At 35.6% G+C, this 26,321-nt stretch overlaps 3 protein-coding genes across 7 annotated transcripts; all 3 read right to left on the bottom strand.

The window, feature by feature from the left end:
• Window positions 1-1,899: 1,899 nt before the first annotated feature.
• Window positions 1,900-9,088, bottom strand: LOC119988588 (lysine-specific demethylase JMJ25-like). Of its 2 annotated transcripts, XM_038833672.1 has the most exons (16): window positions 8,606-9,088; window positions 8,388-8,503; window positions 7,922-7,996; window positions 7,653-7,755; window positions 7,416-7,557; window positions 7,025-7,088; window positions 6,472-6,929; window positions 6,182-6,390; window positions 4,824-5,153; window positions 4,450-4,615; window positions 4,211-4,374; window positions 3,834-3,906; window positions 3,658-3,743; window positions 3,268-3,387; window positions 2,385-2,446; window positions 1,900-2,264 (listed from the first exon to the last, which is right to left on the bottom strand). In XM_038833672.1, exons 1-16 carry the CDS (start codon window positions 8,864-8,866, stop codon window positions 2,171-2,173), a joined length of 2,523 nt encoding a protein of 840 aa, XP_038689600.1. In that variant the 5' UTR covers window positions 8,867-9,088; the 3' UTR covers window positions 1,900-2,170. The 2 variants fall into 2 exon arrangements, with proteins under 2 accessions (XP_038689600.1, XP_038689599.1); XM_038833671.1 differs by having other exon boundaries at window positions 6,182-6,929.
• Window positions 9,089-9,758: 670 nt separating this feature from the next.
• LOC119987804 (lysine-specific demethylase JMJ25-like) lies at window positions 9,759-17,710 on the bottom strand. The gene is made up of 14 exons (XM_038832717.1): window positions 16,875-17,710; window positions 16,676-16,791; window positions 16,089-16,191; window positions 15,857-15,998; window positions 15,362-15,425; window positions 14,510-15,269; window positions 13,844-14,173; window positions 12,801-12,966; window positions 12,563-12,726; window positions 12,132-12,204; window positions 11,962-12,047; window positions 11,046-11,165; window positions 10,268-10,329; window positions 9,759-10,122 (listed from the first exon to the last, which is right to left on the bottom strand). The coding sequence occupies exons 1-14, from the start codon at window positions 17,382-17,384 to the stop codon at window positions 10,026-10,028; spliced, it is 2,793 nt and encodes a 930-aa protein (XP_038688645.1). The 5' UTR covers window positions 17,385-17,710; the 3' UTR covers window positions 9,759-10,025.
• A 2,192-nt stretch (window positions 17,711-19,902) lies between these two features.
• On the bottom strand, window positions 19,903-26,298 carry LOC119987669 (bystin). Of its 4 annotated transcripts, none has more exons than XM_038832586.1 (12): window positions 26,129-26,297; window positions 25,825-26,040; window positions 25,572-25,698; window positions 25,369-25,420; window positions 24,854-25,181; window positions 23,781-23,860; window positions 22,760-22,807; window positions 21,387-21,533; window positions 20,826-20,898; window positions 20,558-20,651; window positions 20,216-20,335; window positions 19,903-20,137 (listed from the first exon to the last, which is right to left on the bottom strand). In XM_038832586.1, exons 1-11 carry the CDS (start codon window positions 26,258-26,260, stop codon window positions 20,229-20,231), a joined length of 1,404 nt encoding a protein of 467 aa, XP_038688514.1. In that variant the 5' UTR covers window positions 26,261-26,297; the 3' UTR covers window positions 19,903-20,137; window positions 20,216-20,228. The 4 variants fall into 4 exon arrangements, with proteins under 4 accessions (XP_038688514.1, XP_038688516.1, XP_038688515.1 ...); XM_038832588.1 differs by having other exon boundaries at window positions 20,216-20,308; window positions 20,579-20,651; window positions 26,129-26,295; XM_038832587.1 differs by having other exon boundaries at window positions 19,903-20,335; window positions 26,129-26,298.
• Window positions 26,299-26,321: the final 23 nt, after the last annotated feature.

The following is a 26,321-nucleotide window of genomic DNA, read 5'->3' as shown; positions in this document are numbered from 1 at the left end:
CTAATCATTACTTTTTATACATTTTACTTTAATTGTGGACTATAACTTTTTGTTGCCCTCCTAATTATCGAGTTTTTCATGATTAATGTTTCAATAAATTAAGATTAATAATTTATTAGAGAATACTTATCTGATCCGATTACATATATCATGTCACATAACTTTGTTACAATTTCATAGCATTTTATGCTCATTGAAACCCAAATTTTAGTATTTATTCCAATTTCTTATAGACTTGCAAAAAATTTCACAATTTTTTTATGACTATTTTAAAAAAATCATAGCCGAAAATATTCTTTTTGTAGTCGCCATAAAAATAGGAAGAGTTAATACTAGACGAATCAATCTCTCAATCACATACTTATCCCCTTACTCAAAAGGTGTTTCCACCCCTTGCAACGTGTCTAACTATCTTCTAATCAAATTTTACACATATGTAGCTAAATCATGAACAAATGAAATGGTATTGGACAATAACTTCAGAAAAATATACCAGCCTTCTAGTATTTTATTTCAAGACTCCCAATAGCCTCGATAATCACCTAGCGTCTAATAATTGCATCCAATAATTACATAGCCTAAACTCAAATCTCACTAGCCACCATCATGTCTCTACTAAACAACGTTCCAAAAACCTAGGAAAAAAATGCACAACAAGTCGAAAGAAAAATAACTATATAAAAAAGTCATAGGCCCCGTTTGGAGGAGTATTTTTTGTAGCATTTATACTACTTGCTAGTATAAATGCTACTGTCTTACCAAACGAGTTTTTTTGACACGTAATCCGAGACATTTTTACTCAGCATTTTATGCTACTTTTGACATGCTACTTGTATGAAGCATTTTAGTAGCATTTCACCGTCAAAAGTCAATATTATCCCCATTAATTTTTTTATTCCATTTATACCCTCACTTCATGTGTTATTATAAATTAATTAATAAATAAATAAATTTATTGATATTATAAAATATTTATCATTTAATATATGATACTCAGCAAAAATGTTACCAGCAAAAGTTCAACCAAACACCACACAACATTCGAGCAGCATTTCTGCTACTAAAATTCTCCAACATTTCTGCTACCACCATTTCCACTAGTATATCTGCTATTTTCAAAATGTCTTACCAAACTAGGCCATAATGTGTGCCCCAAATGGCTGAAATTTTTGGATCTGCCCTGATTATATACCAAAAATTTTATGTATCTATCTGTGTATATATACGTATTTGTGTATAGCATCAGGATTCAAGGGTTCAGGGGTCGGAGTGGGTAGTGTGGCAATCTTTTTGAATGGGCCATGAAAAGGAGTTGTTTAATTTGGTTGACCGAAAATCTAGAATATCTGACCCTTGTCTTTGGTCTAACACCAAATATAAGAAGAATTGCATCATAATATTTTATTACTCTTTTCAATACAACTTATTATCTAAAAAAAAAAGAAGAAGACAAGTTCAAACGTACAAATGCACATTATTATATTTTAAACCAAGTGAGGAGTATCTTTAAAAAATACACATCGTACATGTAAGAGGTTGGTATGGTTCAACCGATTTGGTTTTGGAGGGTGAACCAATCATTATGGGAAGTAATCACTCATGCTAGTATGGTATTTGTGGTTGTGATGAAAAAATTAAAAAATGTATACGTTGTCCCAAATCGAAAGATGTAGGAAGTAATGTCTTATTAACAAGCTCACTCCTTAACCATCAACAATGCATTTTCTAGGTTTAAACGAATTGAGCTTAATTTTCTTGTTTAGGTCTAAGAAGAAACAAAACCGTATAGACTCAATATATTCACAGAAACCGGACAACCCAAAGCAGACAATATTCTTAGTGTGTATGGAAATGTGGATTTACAATAATATATACGATCTTAATAGATTGTATATTTGTCGAAATTTTTTCACACAATTAATTAATCAACATCTGCCAATCAAGAATCCTATTGGAGCTTGACCCTTCAAGGCCTACAAAAGAAGATGAGGCAACTTCTCCCAGTCCGGGATGGGGCCTAAATTCGGGGTTCAAGATTACATATGATCTCGCTCGCCAACTAAACTACTCGGGCTTCATTTAAAATAACAAACTTGAACAAACTACAAATTAATATCAGTGAGCAGTCCAACCAAAAATGACTAGAACAATCATATAATTGGAAACCAGGCTATGCGTTTTTCGCTTTCCTTCTTCCAGCCTTCTTACATTTGCCTTTTAGAACTTTCTTCTTCAGTACTACTTCCTCTTCAGGTATCATTGACCTGAAAATCAATAAGTTTAATGCTGTCGATTATTTATGATTAACCGGGGAAAACTGGAACAAAAGGTACATGCAATCAAATACTTCAAATCTCAACCAAAAAAAAAAAAAAACAACTTGCCCTGCATTCGGCTCCAAACCCTTCAATGCCCGATCCATTGCATAAAGAGTCATTTTCTTTACCTGTCAAGTAGAGATGAAAAAACTTCCGCATTAAGATCAGAAATCGCATGCCTCACAATTAGAATATCATAACAGAATTGAACCCAAACAAAGTCCATTAAGCATTTCTGCTCAGAAGTCAGACCAGTCCATAGCCATTAGCAAAAACAAGCAGCTTTAAGTCAAGCTAGTGTAAATGTGCAACACTACAGTGAAATTCTAGAAAAAGTAAAGCAAATGCAAGATGCTTGTATGCATTAGTGAATTAACTGTCTAAGCATCTACAGGGGTATAACGGATTTCTATGTCACAAACAGCAAGAAGGACTTCATTTATGTATTGTAATGTTAAGGGTTGTTCAACAAAAACTACAATTCACATGACATTAGCGGTTGTGGATAACTGATTTGTATGTCATAGAGAGCAGGAAAAACTTCATTTTATGCATTGGAATATTAAGGGTTGTTCAACAGAAACTACAATTAACATGACATTAGCGGCTAGTAAGCTCAATAGCTTTATTATTAGCACTTAGAAGCACCCATATCATTATTCATTACAGGAGGAGAGTATATTCTCCGGAACAAAACTGAAGTCGAAGGATAGGAAGAAAATGATGACAAAACCAAAGCATCCTATCATCCAGAAGAAGCAAATGCAAAGCAAAATAAATTTCAACAAACAAGAAAGCAGTGAGGTCTAGTTTAACACAGAAGGTAGTGTTCTTTACTAATGGCATGGAAACTCTACAGGTGAATGTCAAACCATGCGAAAGCTTATGCCTGAAGTAACATTAATTAAGAAGTAACATAAACACGCATGCAATGTAGGTCACAGCATACCTCCAACATGTCCTCGTTAGCTCGATGGCCATCAGGAAGTAAACGGAATTCTTCTGTCAAACGAATGCACTCACTGACATTTTCAGGTGAGACATAGTCCATTGCAACCTTTATGCATGACTGTATAAAACAGTTATTTAAGTTATTTTCAAACCAATTGATAAGGCAAACAGCCACAATTAGTCATAAATTCCTTTGATATGTAGTAGAATAAAATTAAAAGAAAATATAAATTAATAAAAATAAAAGGCTAAATGGCAAATACAATGTCATAGAGAACTTTAGAAAACAAAAGGCTAACGGTCAATATTATAACTGGACCACTGTTTAGGTAATATTCGCATTTCACCATTCTAGTAGAAAGATGAAACAGAAGGAATTGCACTCCACCTTCAAATTTCGGACTTGATGAGGACAGCCAGCAGGAATTAAGACAGCATCCCCAAGTTTTTGGACAAATGTCCATGGTTCAATGCCTGCATCATAGCACATAGCATATATATGTGCTCTTAGACAAAACACATACAATATGAAATCAATGCCAGAAGTATGTAAATGACTCAGACCATATTCTTCCTTCAGCTTTCTCTTATGCTCTAGAGTCAAATAAAATGTCTGGTCATGTATGGGGTGATAAACCTACAAACCAAAGATATGAGTAAATTAAAACAGCACAAACAGTTCTGACAATACAAAGAAATTTGCAAATATGTGCCTTGATCAAAATTCCTGCAGCCAACCAGCAAGACTCATTTAATTGACAACACTATTTCCAAAAATGGCTGATAAGTGATAACCCTTGCCAACATGTCATTGAGTATACTTCCATTGTCTCTCAGACAAAGAAAATAGAGTTGTATTATTACAAAATATGAATCAAATAGAAATCCTTTAATACCATACAACCTAGTAGTGTAATATTTAATTTTCAGCGCATGACTACCTTTTGCACTGGAAGACAATAAGTATGCCGAAATTCTCTGAAGTGCTTGTTAAGATAGTTCAGCAGTTTAGGAACATCCTGTCTCCGGAAAATATCCCAGAGAGCACCTCCTTCATCATATTCCACCCCGACCAACTTTCCACCAGCATTACTGCTATCCATATCTAGAATCTTTGAAATGTCAGTTTCATTCCGAATACAATCTTATTTTAGTCATAAACTTAGACTAAATTCCTTACCATTTTCACAAGTGTTGCCACACCAACCAACTGTAACATCCAAAGCCTCTGTTTTTCTGAAAATTTCTCTTTGGTCATGCTCAAAGTGCTGCTTCTTCAAATTCTCTATTTTAGCAAGTTGTCCGGGAGAAAAGGTCACTTCAGCAGTATGTGTCAAAACGTTTACCTGAAATGGGCACAGAAGTGCTGAGATCATGTAAAAAGGGGGTGCATGGGAGGCTTAAGCATGCATGTATTGAATACAAGAAATTAATTCATTGTTTCATGGTGAATACGATACCATCACATTTCAGACAGAAGAACATTTCGCAATCTACAAAACCAAGGGGGACCCATGGTTGAACTTGAGAGTGAAAAATAAAGGCTACTCATACCGCATCAGACGTATTGCAATGAAGCTTGGTTACAGAATCTCCACGCCCAAACTCTTGAGCAACTCCATAAGCAATGTATGTCTTTGGCCCCATTTCAGGCTTCAAACAAATATCAGGCAATGCAATAGCAATGTTTAAAACACCTTTTGTAGGATGTGTATACTCCTTGAAAGGTATGCAGCATTTAAACTCTGCAGCATGACGAGGCAGGACTTCCTCAAATAGGTTTGAAGAAGGCCAATCTTTCAATTTCAGTATTTGAGGCCAATTGTTTTTGTGAAATCGACCTTCTGAATATCCAGTGAAGAATTGGTGGACATTAATCTCATACTGCACATAAAAATTTTCAGTTTAGATCTTTACCAGCAGTTAAAATTTTCTAAACAAATAGACCAAATACAAATGTCGTTCGAATTATACCTCTTTGCACTAAACCTTGGTGCTGCAAGTGAACTAAAAGACCTCTTATTTAAATAGAAAATGGAACAGACTATTCAAATCCTAAGACGTAAATACTTTCGTAGGCACACCACACGGGAAAACAAGTTAAATTGCTAATTATTAAAGAACTCCAAATTTAACGTTAGGAAGAAAAAAAACCTATACAAGATTATTACAAAAATAACCTTAGCTATAGTTGTTTAACACTAGAAACAAGGTGGAAAAATAAGATACTAGATATAAACTCCTCCTTATCGCCTGCTGCATAACACAATTATGAATTTGAAGAAATTTTGTGGTTTTAAGGGGGAAAAAAGGAAGGAAGGTCTACTGTAGAAAATATGCAACAAAAATTTAAAGGGAAAATGACCATATAGTAGTCACTCACAAGATTCGCACAATTTTCCTGTGGTAAACAAGTTCATATACGGTTTATTAACAAATTTCATTTACTCTCACAGTAGTTTCTCAAATAACCAATGTTCATGACTATTAATAAAGCATCCACAAACCAAGCCATTTGTGATAGAAACAAAACTACTACTCGATTATCTCACAAGATTAGGAACATGCAACTTGAGTTGTTTGAACTTTCCAACAAAAATTAGATGCCACAAAGCTAAAATGGCGTAACTTCCAAGCCATTTAAGAATGTTCTCCAGTAATGGTAGATACAGAGGAATTGATGAAGCAGTATCAAGAACAATAATTCCAGGTTATCATCACAACATCAATACGCAAAAATGACAATTCCTTTTCTTTGAAGAATGTTAATAAACATTCCTCGAAAACACAAGAAAATACTCGAACTAATAGCCAACAAAGCTACAATACTAGATTTTCTATTAGATGTCAGCACCATTGGTATGATAGATTTATAGTCAACATCAACCAACAAATAAAATGATTATACACACCTCACTCCAATCCAGACAATCAATGGTCTTCACATTCAAAAGCCGGTCATATTTGACATGTTTCATTTGGCGAAAGGCGCGCCACATGACCATTGGCTCCCAACTCAAACCAGATGCGGCTTCTAGCACGTTTCTGACAATTACAGGCTCAGCTCTCATCCAGTGGTACTGAAAATGCTTCAAATCTTCATGTTGGATATCTTTGGACGCTGGGCAATACAAATAGTTGTCATCAGAATCTTCTCGAGTGGCAGCTTTTAGTAACTTATTATTGCTCAAGTTAACATCACCATTTGCTTCAAAGCACAAGCATTGCGCCCCAGGAAGTCTAACCGTGTCCACAAGTTTGTAAGCTTTTGCAACATCATCTGCTTTCCTTACCAAATCTGAAACCCAATTTTCAGGGAACATACTCTTCAATTCTAGAATCCCATGACCACAATGACACAGTATGCTTCCATCTTTATTGGCTTTCCAATTAGACGCTGACCTTACATCATCCCTAGAGCAAGTTTCAGCAGCCAATTGAGCTTTTCCCTCGTCAGCCAATTCAACCTCATTTTCAACATGAATGTCCTCCCCATGATAATATTGAATCCCCACCTTAGCATACTTCAATATCACCTTTTCCTGATTGCCGCAGCACAAGTTTCCATCACGGATTTCCCCACAACAAATATGACAGATGTCACAGGAGCAGTTTGAACAGCTTCTGTGCAAATCAAATATCGAAGTTCTGCATATATCACTGGACACAAAAAAAATATAAAAAAGAAAAAGAGAATGTTCTCAGTATAAATAAACAGAGGAAAAATAAGTAACTAGTATACTAAAGGGACTTACCAGTACACTCGCTCATCCATGTCAAAATCAGCTATTGGTATCTTTAACTCTGACATTGATATCCCTGCCCAATAGTGCACACACATACATACTCAAACTCATGGACAAGCCCAAGTAAAAGAAAAGGTGACTCTGTAACCCTAAGAACAACCAATTGCCTGACTTGGTTTTAACTGAGACTCAAGTTTATTTTGTGAAAGGAAAGATCAGAACTTAACCACCTAAAATGAGTGAAAGAAAAGTACTAATAAACTTACCTGTTTAGCATTGTAACATTTAGTAAAGCTTTATCGACTAAGAGATACCAACTAACTTGAAAATAAAAAGGTCTAGTTATGAGTTCCTTTAAGTCAAAATAAAGAGTCAACAAAAAAAAATCTAAGGAAAATACCTTGTCTTTTAGCCTCTATATGTGTCTCCATCAATTGTTCTTCATTTAACTGCTTCAAATGTGGAAGAAGCGATTGTACTATATACTTGTAATGCTGAACTTCTTCGTCTTTACTAATTTTCCAATTTGAATTCTTTAGCATCTACAGTCAAAAAAATGTTTCATATGCATTAAAGGCCGCCGACGAAAACACAGAGCATGCAACCCAGAGTCAGAGAGATAGTATAGTAAACTGACTTCGACTGGGACATATTCCAGACGTAAGCACGATTTACAGTTGCAAATTCCACGACAAAATGGGCAAGCTACAGCAACTTCGTCCTCTATCATCTGAGGATACCTACATCATGATCAAGGTAATCACTAACGCTATTTGGAAAGGCAAAAGTAGAATCAAACCACAATTAAGGAAACATGAGTATGTAAGGGAAACACAATTCATGGATTATTAATAATCTAATATGACATGAAATGTATCTAACGACAAAGAGAGTAGAGACTCCAACCTCATAACGTAAACAAGCCTGTGCCATATTAGAAGTACTAAATTTGGCATATAGTAGCTACATAATCTATCAGCACTGCATGGCGCACAACATTCTAGTCAGGAAGTCATTCACTTCTCAAGCATCCAACTTTAACACAAATAAAATGGAAAGAGAAAAATAGAACAAAATTCAATTAACATTCTCAGCAAATTTAACTCTTAAATAGATGGGAAAACATTTAAGAAAGAATTGTTTCCAAATTTCAGTAACTAAAACCAACACAAACAGGAAACATGTAGGCAATAAAATCAACCCCAAACAAGAGTCACAAAATTCAAAACAAAATTGCGTCGTTAATGATTGATTTGAAGCAATATGAAAAACATCAGACTCAACAAAACAACGATGAGAACATCAAAAATAGCAAAAATGTAATTAATAACAAAGAACAAAAAAAATTGATCTTTATTGTGAAAATATTTACCAATTGGTCAAGCAAGGGATACAGTATCGTTTGGTGGTGCATTTCAGACATCGAACAACCCGGCCTTTGTCATTTCTTTGGCACTGGTGGCACATTAAAGATTCCTCGGCTACCCACTGGTGGTAAGAAAAAAAATATAAACAAAAATAAACAATTAATTAACTAAATCCATATTAAACAAAAATAAATATTACAAGAAAAGTAGAGAATGTACTCACTTTGGGATCCCTCTTACTGATTTTAACTTCCTCAGAAACATTGTAACCTGAAGATTTCCTTTTCTTCTGAATATCATCCTCCAAAATCTTGTCTTTCTCATTTGACGCAGTTAGAGCTACTCCATCACCTCCAACATCACTAGGGTTTCGAGCTTTAATGACCTGGGCATCCTTCTTTCGACCGCGTCGACTTGCCTTCGCCACCGAAACCTCTTCATTTTCCTTTGATACACTATCATCTTGCTCCCTTGGCCGATCCATCGCAACACAATTAGAAAAATGTAGTCGTACTTAAAATATTTCGTAGAAGAAAGAGAGGTTAGAGGGGTTTTCTATTGAGGGAGTTGAGGGTTCTCGAAAGTAGTGGATTTCAAAAGTGGCGCCATGATTTGAAGATTTTCCTAGATGTCGATCGGTTTTTTAATAAATTTAATCAATCGATTATTTACGATTCCATTGATTTTTTCAATTTTTCAGACTCATGTATTTCACAATGACCCATCAAACAATTGATTTAGTTTGACACCATATTTTTGAAACAATACTAATTTCTTTTTGGTATGATTCCTAAATATCGAAATATAAATTAAAAAACTCAAAAACGAGTATCATCGTTGCTCTTAATTAGTAAAATAACTTGTCATAAACAATTATGAGAAATACCCGGCAAACTTAAGTGTGAGACAATAAGGATCAAATTAACTGTCTTTTTTGTTTTTTGAGTAAAATGTCTTTTACTTTTCAAGGAAAGATGAATGAATTGATTGTACAATCACTAGTCAAGGCCCCAAACCACTAACCAGTGAGGATTGTGTACGAATATAAAATGTTTATTTGTATTTTTAAATTCTTTATACTCTTTAGTGCTATGTGCTCAATGCATGAGCCTTGCATTACTCTAGTAAACAAGAGGTAGACTGCTAATATTATGTATTATATTTTACAAAATACCAAAAATTGATTAAATGGGGGTAAAATGTGAAATAAATAAATATTTTATTTGTTTATCATGTATAATTTACTGCTTCTTGGTGAATTAATCTATATTGCGCATTGTCTCATCCTTGCAAGGTTTTCATTTAAATAGTATAGTTCAATTATTTTTACATAAATTCATGTAGATTGGCAAAGATAAAAAAACAAAAAATTGATGTGTGCAAAGAGATTTGTGAATAAATATGAATTCGGATACAATACAAATCTACTTCCAAGAGCATCCAGACCACAGCTGCTAACAAATCTCCCTGTTCTAATAGTCAGTTCGTTCAAAATAACAAAACTTGAACAAAATACAAATTAATATCAGCTGCTGCTGAGAAAAAGAACCTTGACTGGTAAAATTAGTAGATGCCAAAATACAGAAATGCCTCATGAGCAGTCCAACCAAAAATGACTAGGACAATCATATATTGAAACCAGTCTATGCCTTTTTAGCTTTACTTCTTCCACCTTTCTTCTTACCTTTGCCTTTTCGAGCTTTCTTCTTCAGTACTTCTTCCTCATCAGATGTCAATGACCTGAATATCAATAAGTTCAATGATTATTGATGATTAACCGGGAAAACTGGAGCATATGCAACAGGTACATGCAATCAAATACTTCAAACCTCGACCAAAAAATGTCAGATGAAGGGAGAAAAAAAAAAAAAAAAAAAAAACTGACCCTTCATTTGGCTCCAGCCTCTTCAATGCCCACTTCATTGCATAAAGAGTCATTTTCTTTATCTATCAAGTAGAGATGAAAAAACTTCCACAGTAAGATTAGAATATGCATGCCTCACAATTAGAATCTCATAACATAATTAAATCCAAAGAAAGTCCATTAACCATTTCCACGCGGACCAGTCCTAAGCCATTTGCAAAAACAAGCAGCTTTAAGTCAAGCTAGTGCACTACTACAGTGAAATTTCAGAAAAGTAAAACAAATGCAAGATGCTTGTATGCAATAGCGAATGAACTGTATAAGCATCCACAGGGGTATAACAGATTTCCATGTCAAAAACAGCAGGAAAATTTTCATTTATGTATTGTAATGTTATGGGTAGTTCAACAGAAACTACAATTCACATGACATTAGTGGGCAGCAGCTAGTAAGCTCAATAGCTTGATTAGCTCTTAGAAGCATCTACATCATTATCCATTACAGAAGAGGAGAGTATATTCCTTGGAACAAAACTGAAGTAGAAGGATTTGGAAATCAGAAAATTGATGATAAACCAAAGCTTCCTACCATCCAGAAGAAGCAAATGCAGAGCAAAATACATTTCAACAAACAAGAAAGCAGTAAGGTCTAGTTTAACACAGAAGGTAATGCTCTTTACTAATGGCATGGAAACTCTACAAGTGAATGTCATACCATGCCAAAGCTTATCTAAAGCTTATCCCTGAAGAAACACTAATTAAGAAGTAACAACACAAATGCATTGTAGGTGACAGCATACCTCCAACTTGTCCTCGTTAGCTCGATGGCCCTCGGGAAGTAAACGGAATTCTTCTGTCAGACGGATGCACTCACTGACATTTTCAGGTGAGACATAGTCCATTGCAACCTTTATGCATGACTGTTTTGTTCAAACAAATTGACAAGGCAAACAGCCACAATTAGTCATAAATTCCTTTAATATATATACAATTAAAAGAAATATAATATTAACGCAAAAGAAAATTTCTCTTTACACACAAGCAATTTGTTCATTCACATCGATTAATTGTAGCAGAGACCAAACTTCAAGACAACATATAAAAACATTATAAACACTCGGTTCAATCCTGCTTTTATCCCTAGATGCTTATGTGCAAAGCATTTCCAGAACCAGATACCATAAGGAAATTGCATGGGGGTTTAATGATCTTAGTCATAATTTCTCACTCTCTTTCAAGGCAATCTTTAACACGAACAAAATCATCAAAGAGAAAAACATACTTCAAAGACTATTTGACATGTAATCCAAATTGAGCCTCCTCAACTACAAAGAGTCTTAAAATACACCATCTAAATGGAGTCCCCCCATCAACCATGTTCCTCTTTTCACCCCCACCCAAAAAAGGAAAAAGAAATTAGTTCTATTTGTAGAAACTCTTTGAAACAACCCAACTAAGCATCCATACATCATGTGAAATTATAAATGAACATCTGATGCATTATGACAGACAGAAAAGTTACTAGTTCCATACTTCCATTCATCTACTCATACATGCTTAAATGGCACCAGATGCCTAAATGGAAAATACAATGTCATACGAGGAGTTTAGAAAACTAAAGAGCAATAATCTTTATTAAAATTGGACCACTGTTTAGGTAATATTCGCATTTCACCATACTAGTAGAAAGATGAAATTGAAGGAATTGCACTCCACCTTCAAATTTCGGACTTGATGAGGACAGCCAGCAGGAATAAAGACAGCATCCCCAAGTTTCTGAACAAATGACCATGGTTCAATGCCTGCACCATAGCATATATATAACTGCTCTTAGACAAAACATTAAAATAGGAAATCAATGCAATAAGTAGGTAAATGACTCAAACCATATTCCTCCTTCAGCTTTCTCTTATGCTCTAGAGTCAAATAAAAGGTCTGGTCATGTATGGGGTGATAAACCTACAAACCAAAGATATGAGTAAATTAAAACAGCACAAAAAGGTTTTGGATGCAAACATGTGCCTCAATCACAATTCCAGCAGCCAACCAGCAATACTCATGTAATTGACAACCACTATTTCTAAAAATGGCTGATAACCCATCCAAAGATGTCATTGAATAAAACCTCCATTGTCTCTCAGACACACAGAAAATAGAGTTGCATTGTTACAAAATATAGGATTCAAGTAATCAACTTTCATACACAAAGAAAATAGAGTTGTATTGTTACAAAATATAGGATTCAAGTAATCAACTAGAAATCCTTTAATACCATATAACCTAACAGTGTAATATGTAATATTCACCGCATTATTACCTTCTGCACCGGAAGACAATAAGTATGCCGAAATTCTCTGAAGTGATTGTTAAGATAGTCCAGCAGTTTAGGAACATCCTGTCTCCGGAAAATATCCCAGAGAGCACCTCCTTCGTTGGATTCATCCCCGACCAACTTTCCACCGTCATTACTGCTATCCATATCTAGTATCATTGAAAAGTCAATTTCATTCCGCATACAATCCTATTTGTCATAAACTTCAGACAAAATTCATTACCATTTTCAGAAGAATGGCCACAGCCGCCACCTTTGTCGTCCAAAGCCCCTGTCTTTCCGAAAATTTCTCTTTGGTCATGCCCAAAGTGCTGGTTTTTCAATTGCTTTATTTTAGCAAGTTCTTTGGGAGAAAAGGTCACTTCAGCAGTATGTGTCAAAACATTTACCTGAAATGGGCCAATTCAGAAATAAGTACCTACATATATATAAGAGATTCAAGTATAAAAGTAGCATCCTGCCATCCTCTAAATATCCAAGAGGATGGATTGCACTTTGAAGCACTGATAGCATATACTGAAGATGAGTAGCCAAAAGTAAAACCCCTTCTATTGGTTAACAATTGACTCCTTGTTCGCTAGACATCAAAAAGACAATTAACTAAATATGATTACAATTCAAAAGCTCATTACATACTTTTGTATTGATGGTTGCAGTGCTCCTTGTATGGTCTTATTCATAAACACTGTGATTACATTCTTGATTTCCAACATAAGAAGTAAACAAGATCGCCACACCTGAGGTGGAATCAGTTTCAACGGCTCCATTCCCAAACTTTTTGCACAGGTATACACTTGAATATGTACATTGAATTATATCACAAGATCTAACCTGGAGCTACAATGCTAAGTGCTACAAATTACTAAAAGATACTGTTATACTAAGTTAAACAACATGAACATGACTCACCAAGATTTAGCATTTTCTAACATCATTACCTTTCAGTTTTCCATTATCATATTATGCCCATCGAAGAAGCAAGAACACAACAAAGGGCACGAGAGAGGAAGAGAGACAAAGGAGGAAGAGACATAGAGAACACTAAAAGCATCTGTTCACAAGGGAGCTATTTTCACAGAAGTACTGAGATCATGTAAAAGGGAGGTGCACGGGAGGCTTAAGCATGCATGCATTAAATACAAGAAATGAATTCATCGTTTCACGGTGAATAGGGTATCATCACATTTTAGATAGAATAACATCTCAAGCAAACTACAAAGCCAAGGAGTGCTGAACTTGAGAGTGAAAAATAAAGGATAAGCATACCGCATCAGACATATCGCAATGAAGCTTGGTTACAGAATCTCCACGCCCAAGCTCTTGAGCAACTCCATAAGCAATATATGTCTTTGGCCCCATGTCAGGCTTCAAACTTTTTTTAGGCAATGTAATAGCAAGGTTTAAAACACCTTTTTTAGGATGTGTATACTCCTTGAAAGGAATGCAGCATTTAAACTCAGCATCATGACGAGGCAAGACTTCCTCAAATAGGTTTGAAGGAGGCCAATCTTTCAATTTCAGTATTTGAGGCCAACCTTTAGAGTCAAATCGACCTTCTGAATATCCAGTGAAGAATTGGTGGACATTAATCTCATCCTACATATAACAAATTTCAGTTTCCAACAGAAATTAGATGCCTCAAAGATAAAGTCGCATAACTTCCAAGCCATTTAAGAATGTTCTCCAGCAATAGTATATACAGTGGAAATCATAAAGCAATATCAAGAGCAATATATTCCAGGCTATCATCATAACATCAATCAGCAAAAATGACAATTCCTTTTCTTTAAAGAAAATTAATAAACATTCCCCGAAACACAAGAAATATTCGAACTAATAGCCAACAAAGCTACAATACTAGAGTATTTAATAGACGTCAACACCATTTGTATTGTAGTCAACACCAACCAACAATATAATAATTATACACACCTCACACCAATCTAGACAATCAATGGCCTTCACATTCAAAAGCCGGTCATATTTGACATGTTTCATTTGGCGAAAGGCACGCCACATGACCATTGGCTCCCAACTCAAGCCAGATGCAGTTTCTAGCACATTTCTGACAATTACAGGCTCAGCTCTCATCCAGTGGTACTGAAAATGCTTCAAATCTTCATGTTGGATATCTTTGGATGCTGGGCAATACAAATTGTTGTCATCAGAATCTTCTCGAGTGGCAGCTTTTAGTAACTTATTATTGCTCAAGTCAACATCACCATTTGCTTTAAAGCACGAACATAGCGGCCCAGGAGTTATAACTGTGTCCACAAGTTCATAAGCTTTTGCAACATATTCTGCTTTCCTTACCAACTCTGAAACCCAATTTTTTTCAGGGAACATACTCTTCAATTCTAGAATCCCATGACCACAATGACAGAGTATGCTTCCATCTTCATTGGCTTTCCAATTAGAAGCTGACCTTACATCATCCCTAGAGCAGGTTTCGGCAGCCAATTGAGCTTTTCCCTCATCAGCCAATGCAACCTCAGCCTCATTTTTAACATCATTTTTATTCGACCCATGATAATAATCAATGTTCATCTGAGCATAATTCAATATCACTTTTTCCTGATTACCACAGCACAGGTTTCCATCACGGATTTCCCGACAACAAATATAACAGATGTCACAAGAGCAGTTTGAGCAGCTTCTATGGAAATCAAATATCGAAGTTCTGCATATATCACTGAACATAAAAAAATTTAAAAAGAAAAAGAAAAGGTTCTCAGTATAAATAAAAGAGGGAAAATAAGTCACTAGTATACTAAACGGATTTACCAGTACACACGCTCATCCATTCCAAAATTAGCTGTTGTTATCTTTAACTCCGACATTGATACCCCTGCCCAACAGTGACAAGTTATGATAAATTTGATCTCATGAATTTCATGCCTCCTGTCTCCACCATAGTTCCAAAGTGCCGTGTTCAAAATGTGTGACATATTGCACAAGTGCACATATACATGCACTCAAACTCATGCACACGCCCAAGCAAAAAAGAAGAAGGTGACGCTGTAACCCTAAGAACAACCAACTGCCTTACTTGAATTTAACTGAGACTCAGTTTAACTTGTGAGAAAGGAAAGGTCATATCTTAACCACCAAAAATGAGTGAAAGAAAAATACTAATAAATCTTACATGTTTCGCACTGTAACATTTAGCAAAGCTTTATCGACTTAAAGAGACCAACTAATTTGGAAATAAAAAGGGTAGTTTATGAGTTGCTTTAAGTCAAAACTAGATTTTAACTAAAACAACTCTAACTAAAATACCTTGTCTTTTAGCCTCCATATGTGTCTCCATCAACTGTTCTTCATTTAACTGCTTCAAATGTGGAAGAAGCGATTGTACTATATACTTGCAGTGCTGAACTTCTTCATCTTTACTGGTTTTCCAATTTGAATTCTTTAGATTCTACAGTTAAAAAAAAGTTTCATATGCATTAAAGGCCACCGATGAAAAAACTAAGCACACAACCCAGAGAGAAAGTAAAGTAAAACTGACTTCTACTGGGACATATTCCAGACGTAAGCATGCTTTACAGTTGCAAATTCCACGACAAAATGGGCAAGCTTCAGAAACTTCGTCCTCTATCATATGAGGATACCTACATCATGATCGAGATAATCACTAACACAGTAACACTATTTGAAAAGGAAAAAGGGAATAAAACCACAATTAAGGGAATATGAATATGTACGTGAAAGGCCATTCATGGATTTATTAATCATCTAATGTGACATGAAACGAGAACATTTCAATTAACATTCTCAGCAAGTTTAACTCTTAAATAGATGGGAAAACATTTAAGAAAGAATTGTTTCGAAATTTCAGTAACTAAAACCAACAGAAAAAGGAAACATGTAGGCAATATCTATCGATCCTTAAGTGAATGCAATGCCATACAGGGCGTAGCATCATTTAGCTTCGGCAAGAAGTTAACAAAGACATCCCAAAATTCAAAATGAAATTGTGGCATTAATAAAACATCAGACTCAATAAAGTAACAATGAGAACACCGAAAATAGCAAAAATGTCATTTATAAAGAAGACCAAAATTATTTTTTGATCTTTGTAGTGAAAATATTTACCAATTGGTCAAGCAAGGGATACAGTATCGTTTGGTGGTGCATTTCCCACATCGAACAACCCGGCCTTTGTCATTTCTCTGGCACTGGTGGCACATTAAAGATTCCTCGGCTACCCACTGGTAGTAGTCAGAAACTGTTAATTAGCTAAACCAAATTAAACAAAAAGAAAGATTACAAGAAAAGTAGATAATGTACGTACTTTGGGATCCCTCTTGTTGATTTTAACTTCCTCAGAAACTTTGTAACGTGAAGATTTCCTTCTCTTCTGAACATCATCCTCCAAAATCTTGCCTTTCTCATTTGACGCAGTTAGATCTCCTCCATCACCTCCAACACCAGTAGGATTTCCAGTTTTCTTCTTTCGACCGCGTCGACTTGCTTTCGCCCCCGAAATCTCTTCATTTTTTGATACACCATCCTCCAAAACATCTTCCTTTTTCTCCAACACCGCTTGATCTCCCCCTTCATCACCTTCAACATCTGTGGGTTTCTTCTGAGTTTTGGGGACCTTCCCTCTCTTTCGACCCTTTCGTCTTCCTCTCTTCACTTGATCCCAATCTTCATCTTCTTCAGTCTCGACAAAGCTTGGTCTTACAACATTCCTTCTAGGTCTCTTCGCAGGAAGAGATCCTTCTATATCAGCAGCAACCATAGTTTGTTCCTCCGACTCGCTCTTGATCACCACCTCTTGCTTCATTGGCATAGCCATCTATACACAGGATTAGAAAATTTTAATCCTATTTAGAAACTATTTAGTAGAATAAATAGAGAACAGAGAGGGTTTTCATATCGAGAAATTTTAGGGTTTCGAAAATAGTGGGATTTGAAAAGTGGCGCCATGATTTGAAGATTTTCGTATTTGAGTCCTCTCTGTCCGTCACCTCACTGTGTCCGTCCCTCTCTTTCTCACAGTGTCACTGTGTGTGGATTCGCAATTTAGGGGAGATGGATATAATAATGTGGATGCGACTATTCAGTACTATTTTATACTCTATTTTTTAGTCGACAGTTTTCGACTATGCGGCTATGTGTCCTTCTGGTTCTTCTTAGTTTTCCCTGTTTAACCTTATAAATGGTGGTGCTTCGGCCTATGCGGCTCTGTGTCCTTTTGTTGCAGCGGTGCAAGGTGGCTCCGATGATAATCAGTTTAGTTAGACAAAAATGTGTCAAAAGTTCGATTTCAAACACCAATATTGCTTTGTTTGGATTCTGAGTACAGTCCACGTCTGGTCTGAATTCTGTTAAGGATTACTCTCTTTAACAATAATGGTTCCAAAATTTATTCATCAACCTACATTTGATTTGAAATTTTTTTGATGGTTAAACTATCCTCCAAAATTTATCCGTTTTATCTCATTTTATACGAAACCAATAGAAAACGCTTATAAATGAAAAATTAAGCTAAAACATACAAAAACGCATTAACTAGATTGTAGAACCTTTGTGCCATAAAAAAAAATAAAAAAACTAGATAGTAGAACACATTGTCACCACAATTTAGAGTTCCTTCCAATCCCATACAAATAAAAAAAAGGATCCCAAAATTAGCTAAAATCACTCACTTGATGATAATTAGTATGTTATCATAATAGAAAATATGTACTGTAATCAAATCACCTTAAGGGGAAAAAAAACATAACTAGAAGTACAACATTAATGTTATTTCTTGTATTGGAATGATTACCCTGTAGATTACTAAATGTATTTTCATATCTAAACCTTAAATTTATTTCCTTATTAGCTTTCCAATACTCATCCAATAAATAAGAGGCATTGAGACTTGGTATGAACATTAGAAGAGAACCTCTTAACTAGTCAAAAAGAAAACAATGAATTCGCTTTCATTGCTAGCAGTACAATTCTTGTTGATCATGAGTTTATGTGATACAGGTTATACTCAAAAGCCATTACGTTTTCGCATTTTTGACGTTTTGGCTACTAAAACCGATCTTCCCTCTTTGCCTCCCTTCATCAATATGACCGTTCACTGTAAATCCGCCAGCACCGATCTCGGCGAGGTTCACGTCTCCCCCGGTGGCTACAGTTTCAACTGGACGACGGGGGTTGATCTTGGTTGTAGCTTTGCATTTCAAGGCCAATTCCATGACTTTGGTATTTACAACAAATCTAAGGGCACAGACAATTGCGAATTTTGTAGTCCATACTTTGGATGCGAGTGTGATTGGTTCGTGCAAGCAAATGGTCCGTGCTTCCATAGATGGACTGCCCCCTCATCTATTTATCAAAGATGTTTTGATTGGTAATATATAAAGGATCTTGTCTAAGGGCTTAGGAGTTACATATATACGTATGTACTCCAAACTTCTTTTTTTTTTATATCGAATAAAACTATTATCAATAGTTATATGTGCTTGTTTGAGTAGAATTTTCATCAGCAACTTACAATAATAGAGTTATAAAACTAATGTTCCTCATTATATTTTTCGAAGGATATAAACCCCAATAATTCATTATATAATAACAAAGTTACACCTAGTGTCGTTATAGTAGTCTATGAAATGTCCAAGAAAGTAGACACCAGGACTTAACAATAACAAACAAACAAACAAACACCGAATCTAGAGTGTTAACAACAACAAATAAACAAATATCATACATAAAGTTCACACTCTAGATCCAAGGCTCTGTCCTAAGGTTGGACTCAAACTCATAAACCATATCGTTAATTTACACTAAACTGAAATCTAAGCTGAAATGAGACTTTTTTTATAAGTTTCTAACATTTCCCACACTCGTTGACTCAGTTATGTGATGCCCAACAAGTAAACTATATGGGAAGTCATTAGGATTGAGTCCATTCTCTCTAGTATCATGTTATAATTTGAAAATTTTGAAAGGGATGACAAGGAACAGGTGAGAAGTAGAAGAAGGTGAGAGAAGTTTGGAATCAATCCACTTCAGGTATTGTAAGGCACCTCAAATATTTAAGATTTGGCTCTCTTATAAATCACATCGTATAAACCGATGTGTGACCTTCCATATCCACCATTGTAGATGGAAAGCTAAAATAACGAAAGAACAAAAGTATATTTTTAAGAAACAAACCCACATGTAAAATAGCAAAAGCAATCAACCATTTGTCTAGGAAAACTGAGAACTTCCCCCAACTTGATATGCAACTTTTTCATCAATTTTCAACTCCCAAGCTTCTATGAGTTGAATCATAACAGATACAGCAAGGTACGCAGCTATTGAATACTTGCCAAGAAAACCATAAACTCCAGAATTAGATTAAATAATAGGCAATAACACAAACTAAATCTCCCGCATCAGGTACAAAAATGTCATAAGTGAAAATTTGCAACAAACAAGACTATCACAAAGTTAACTTTTGCTTATAAAAAAACAAAAAAAAAACAAACAAAACTCAAAACTTTTGCTTCTGCGTTGCCTTCAAGTACAGTATAGCTACTCAGTATGCATGCGAGGTTTAGGATTCATCTGCAACAAGAGGATGTTACCAATTCAGCAGGTAAAAGTTGATCCAAGTGAACAATGCAAGTATGGGCAGGATTGTACCAAGCATAGGCATTCAATCTTCCTCCATAGGTACATCTGGAATATCAAACCTGTCTTCCTCAATTGTTTTATTGACCACGGAAATGGGAGATGGTAATGAGAAGTCAAGGAAAGGAGAATCTAAGTGCCGATCAGAAGAAAAAAAAGTAGTAATCAATAATAAAATGAAATTTATAAATTCATTGCCTCAAGGACACACGTAAAAACACAAGATTTGAACTCTTAATCTGTCAAAACAGAATACAGTACAGTAGAAACACCCCACCCCCGGGTCCCCCAAAAAAAAAACACATGTCGTGCACACACATAAAAAAGATTAAAAAAAAAAGCATAACTTGTAACCTTCTATGAGGCAAAGGATATTTATTAACATGGGATCATTCTTCTCGCCACGATTTCGGCTATTGTCCAGTTCCCTCAGAATTTCTGGGGTTACCTACATTTAAATAGGACAAATAAGGTCACATATGCTCAAGATATGGTAGAGATGAGGGAGAATTCCTCTTAAAGAGTGGGGAAGGGGAGAGAAGCGAGACAAACTGAAAAGAATTGGTTAAATTAAAGACAACACAGGAATAATAAAAGAAATTGCGTAGGACAATGCGCTTACTAATTTGTGCTTCTGCTTTTCAATTAGCAATCTAAGGTTATCTTTATCTTCCTTCTGCAATTCATTTTTGTATCTGCAAGAAAATCACACAGCACAGTGACAACCAGCATAGCTTTTTGCAAATTAATCTTCATGGAATTCAGCAAGTGGCAGCTGATTACTTGCCTGACTTGATATTGGAAGTTACTTGATCAAACAGTAAAACAAAGAAGCTTTGATTATCATGTGTCCCTCACTTTTCCCAGTAAAAGAGATTAAAAATGTTCCTTGACTTTCCCCTTATCTTAAAGTTATGTGAGTTTGAATTCCCCTGCCTCGAAGAGAGGGCAGATAAGGCACGATTGACAGTTCAAAACTCCTTCACAAGGCACACGATAATGACAACAGTATGATCATGAAAAGGTTCAAATACCTCATCTTTTCTTATACCCCAGAAAACTGATTCGACTATAACACTCGAAACTGAAATCAATACCTATTGCATGTTGTTTTTTAATAAATTTTTTAAAAGGTATTTGTAAAGTCAATAACAAAAAGGGAGAATGAAAAACACATGCCAACCTTTGTACAAAAGCAAGGAGAGACTGATGCCATATTACAGGCATCAACCTTGTATCCTCAAGAAATCTCGTAAAATGAGCAACAACTGCATCAACCACACGATATGGCAAAGCATATTTCTTCTCCAAAAGAAGCTTGATAAAATAACTGCAAGTGTAGAATGATGAAATTTTCAAGAATAGCTCATAAATGTAACCAGAGAAAGGGGTGACAATGATACCTATCATAAAACAAAATTAATCAAGACAGTATTACCGTATATTTTTATATAGTCCAAATACAATTACATAATAATATCAAATACACACACACACACACACACACACACAAAACTACCATTCAAATCACACAGATTTTTATTTTTTATTGTTTAGTAAACAAATTTCTAATTGGTTTCCGCCACACGGTGCGACGTACAAGCTCTAAACATTTAAGCTTTTAAGTATTGTATATAAATAAATATGAAAGTAGCACTAAGAGAATAATCAATTCTTTATATATTCTATCAACACAGATGGTTGAAATATATCAGAGACCTATCCACAAATAACTATAACTATAACTCAGAAGCATTGATCTCGTTAATTTTTCTCTTTTTCATTATATTTTTGCTTGCTTCAAGCTTTCACATAAGAAATTAAACACCAGAATAACGATAGACCAATTGACGAGCATTTTTTATGCAAAAAGATTCAGTCAAAAGGGCACCAAGGGCTTCCCACTTGCCACCCAAGAAGTTATCATATGCTTTGCAATGAAGCTATATACCTTCTACATTCATGAAAGTAAATTCATTTAGCTGTCTCTCTCTATAGAACAAGCTACTTTCCTACTGCACAACACCGTGCCCTTGGTATGGCCATTTTCACGCACTACCTTTAAACTCTCATGACCAGCTCATGTTCAGCTTCCTGACAAAATTAGGCATTCAAATACACAGGGCCCATCATTATACACATTGTGTGCATATTTAAGCTAATGTCTCAAAAGTAATCAATATCAACATACTCCATAAATATACCAAATACACCTGACCCAACACTATCATCTCACCTTTTTAACTTCTCAACGTATTTTATACAATATAAAATGAAGAAAGCAATGTTCTGCTCAAACATTCAAGTCACCCAACATAACCACCCACAAACTCAAGTCTCTAGAAGCACATCCCTATTTCGGACCCTCCAATGTTTCAAACCAACTAAATGTTTAGACCTTTATATCAAAGTTCCACATGGTCAGAGCATGCACAAGCAGACAGATGCATGCATGTGAACACAAACGACATGCTTGTAATAGACATCGGTGCCAAACCAGCGGACTCCAATTATCAATACGCATTAAATAGGCTTGAATTTCACATGATCCATTACCTCGTTGTACCACAGTATTCCATCTCTGCAAGCTTAAATAATGCAACACTGCAATCCATTGAGATGTTTGAGTTATATTTCTCCCAGAAAATATAGGAAAAACCATGAAGGACTCAAAAAAGTAAAGAGTTTATATATTCATGCATTGGAACTTCAAAATATAGCATGCACAAAGTGTTGACAAACACGAGTACCTTTCAGGCGTGCAAGTATCAGCAGCCGCGATTATTAAAGTTGAACTAATTCACGGTAAAATCATTTCGCAAGAAAATACAAGTGCAAATGAAAATTCATAATCTAGAGTGTCAATTGTAATCATATTATGTACAAAAAGCGAGGGTTACTCAAGACGCAACACTGAGACAACCAAAATGTGCACAATACTTAAACCCAAACCATTTGGGGCAACTTAGCGAGGGTTAATCATTCAATACGCAACACCGAGACAACCAAGCGATGTGCACAATACTCAAACCAAAACCATTTGGGGCAACTTATGAAGAGAGAGTTGTTAAAATGCAAATTTGGTTAATATGGGGACAGGAAGTTTTTTCTAGCAGGTAGCTGCATCTTTAAAGCTCGAGTTATTATTATTCTTTTGAGATTATGGACTCTCCAAAAGTAAGGCCAAGTAGAACCCACTCCCTCTGTTAATTAGAACACCAGTACTGAAAGATTACACTCACACATAAGGTCCTCACATCAAGAAGCAAATCAGGTGCCAGTGATAAATAACTCCTTAATCATCCCCCTAGCAGTGTAACATTTAGAAGTGACGAACACATGGTTGCAACTTCTTAGGTTTCAATAACAAAAGAAAGCTAAAAATAATTGTACTACTTTCATTTCAGAACAAATATAATCCCTTTATCCAGGCAATTTAATATTTAGCATGACCTGGAAGCAAAACTACTTTTATTCAATGAATAAAAACTTAAATCTAACCTTACCTTAACTTGCCACAGAAATATCACATAAATACCCATGTCATAAATAATATCCAGATTTTGTAAGAACATACCTTGAATGAAGCATAGGAATAGACACCTTTTGAAGAATGCTCCCTATGATGACAGCTTCCCTGAGATTACATGTCCCAGACTGCAAGTTGACAGGGAGTAGTGTAAAAAGAGAGCATGGGTTATACAATTTTCCTAATAAAAATAAAATGTGAGAAAATCTTTAGTGCAATAATTTCAGAGGTGAGGTTGAGCATTGTCTTATCATGACATGTGACAGAGAATTTCTTCTCTAGTCATAGATCATCAGCCAGCACAACTCACGAAACTACAACATCGTGTTGCCACTCTCCCCCCGCTTCCCAGATTCAACACCTCGAAAGTTACTCCGATCTCTAAACTAAATGGAATAATGCAGTAAAAAACACTAAATTAACCTCCCCGACCCTCCAAAAGAAACAAAGAACATGCCTTTAAAATCAACCAGTCAAGCTTGTGAAACAAACAACAAATCCAACTTTGTTCCCGTAATGTTTATAGAAGTTTACAAGAGGAAAAATGTTAGCTATATCACTTTTCAAGCATTTACATTATATCGTTCCTATATGATCCTCTTTCCAGCATACATTCTTGAATTGAAATTTCCAAAACAGAAATAATACGTACAACAAACAATTTTGCTAAGTAGACAATTTTGAAATTTGATAGCCTAATATAAATTTACTTATACTGCTGATTTCTAATGACATCCAAGCTATTTAGTCGATCTATTGTTATTCAAATAATTAATATAAACTAAAGGAGTTTTTAAGAAATTTAAAAGTATAAAAATCAGTAACACGAGATAGGAAGAAATAGAGATTTACAAACTACAAATTCTTAATTGTTTGCCAGCAACTTGGGATAATTTGCAGTCAACACTGAGAAAATATATCCTCCGGCATTGCCTTGGTTACCAACCATTTGGTCTAGCTCATAATAATTGAACTTCCTACCATTACTAGAACAAACTCATCTTGACTGCAAAAGAATTGACAGTAATTCAACTATGAAAATTATGTCCTGGCAACAGCATGTAAAAGAACCACCAACACTGTAGTAGTGTAGTGTGCTACGGCTACCTCGAAAGACCTACCTTACACAATGGGAACAATATTCCCTTGTTGAAGGCAGCTGGCTTATAGAGAGATTTTTTCAAAGCTTGATACAGAGCAAAATGCAGTCTTTTATTCTTCCTGATATCATCCCTGATCCGAGGGAGTAAAACAAACTTGTAAAATAGCTCCGCCTTTTTTGCACCCAGATTGGAGGCAAAAATTCTAGTGGCTTGAAACATTGCATTCGGTGACCAATTTTCAGGTTCAGTCAGCTGTAGAACATCCTCCCAAAGTTGCATCGAAGGAATGTGTTTAAATGCCTTGGGCATCTTTCCAGCAGTGTATTTACTAAGAAACTTGCCAAGTCTGCACATTACAGTTCCATAAATATCAAATAAGTTTCATCACAAACAGCGTAATCTGTTATGGACTTCTAAATCTGATATCACAATGGTCTTCAGATTATGTAAAGATAAGGGATTCAAGAGGAACTGGGCAACCCTATAATATAGATATTATTGCAAAATATTGTACAAAACGCAGAACAACTTACCCCTTGTATAAATTTATGACATTGTCATCCAACTTTGGCAAAGATTGGGTTTCTGCATCGAAACAAATCCATGAGATGTTAAGAAATTGAACAACAAAATAAAACACCAAGATATACTTCTAAATAATAGAAAGCAAACGTTCTTCTAATCTAAATAGCACAGGAACAAATAGACATATGCAAGATAGCCAATTAATACCAACCTGAAGAAACATTCAGAGCCTTTACTTTGATCCTTTCAGCAATGATGTCTGCAAGTGTACGCTGTGGACCAGCATCCTTTGATAGAAAGGCCTCCAGTAATCTTTCGTCCTCCTCGTTAAGCTCTTCCTGGATTCACAATTTTTAGACTTAATTCACTAGAACTTTCATAAAACCACATAATGGCAGCCACAGTTCCTGTAGCACAATAAACTCCCTTCATATTGCGAGAAGAAACAACAGTACTGAACTCACTTCATAGTTGCCGAATTGGCTCTGAGTCTCAGAAAATCCACCAAAATCATCTATGTCCTCCTCAACTTCTCGTCGGGACGTATCTTCTTCAGCCACAGAAAAGAACGCACTGTTGGGGTTCCGCTCGTCCGAAGCTGCCGCATCCTCCTCCGCAATCTCTTTCTGCTGAATCAACGCCTCTTTCAATATTTTCGCACTCAGCCCCGAAGGTATCAGCTGCCGAAAGAACAAACCACAGTAAATATACATATTCAGCTACATATAACCGTCAATTAAGCGTGTGCTTGTGGGTGTATGCTCATACCTCATGTTGCGTCTGGTGATGCTTGGGGGCTTTGGAACGTGTTCTGGTGGAGGCGACCGAATCGCCATCGTTTGCGAGGAAAGGCTGTGGATTTTGCTGCCTTTGTCTCTTCTTTCCCTTCTCCTTTGCCATTGATGGGTTTTGCAGCGGAGAAGAAGCAACGGTTTAAGAAATATAAACCCTACTGCCAGAG

The sequence above is a fragment of the Tripterygium wilfordii genome, chromosome 21, assembly GCF_013401445.1.
Source record: "Tripterygium wilfordii isolate XIE 37 chromosome 21, ASM1340144v1, whole genome shotgun sequence".
In the NCBI taxonomy this organism is placed as follows: Eukaryota; Viridiplantae; Streptophyta; class Magnoliopsida; order Celastrales; family Celastraceae; genus Tripterygium; species Tripterygium wilfordii.
The sequence above is the reverse complement of the archived record's forward strand: the minus strand, read 5'-3'. Positions and strand labels throughout refer to the sequence as shown.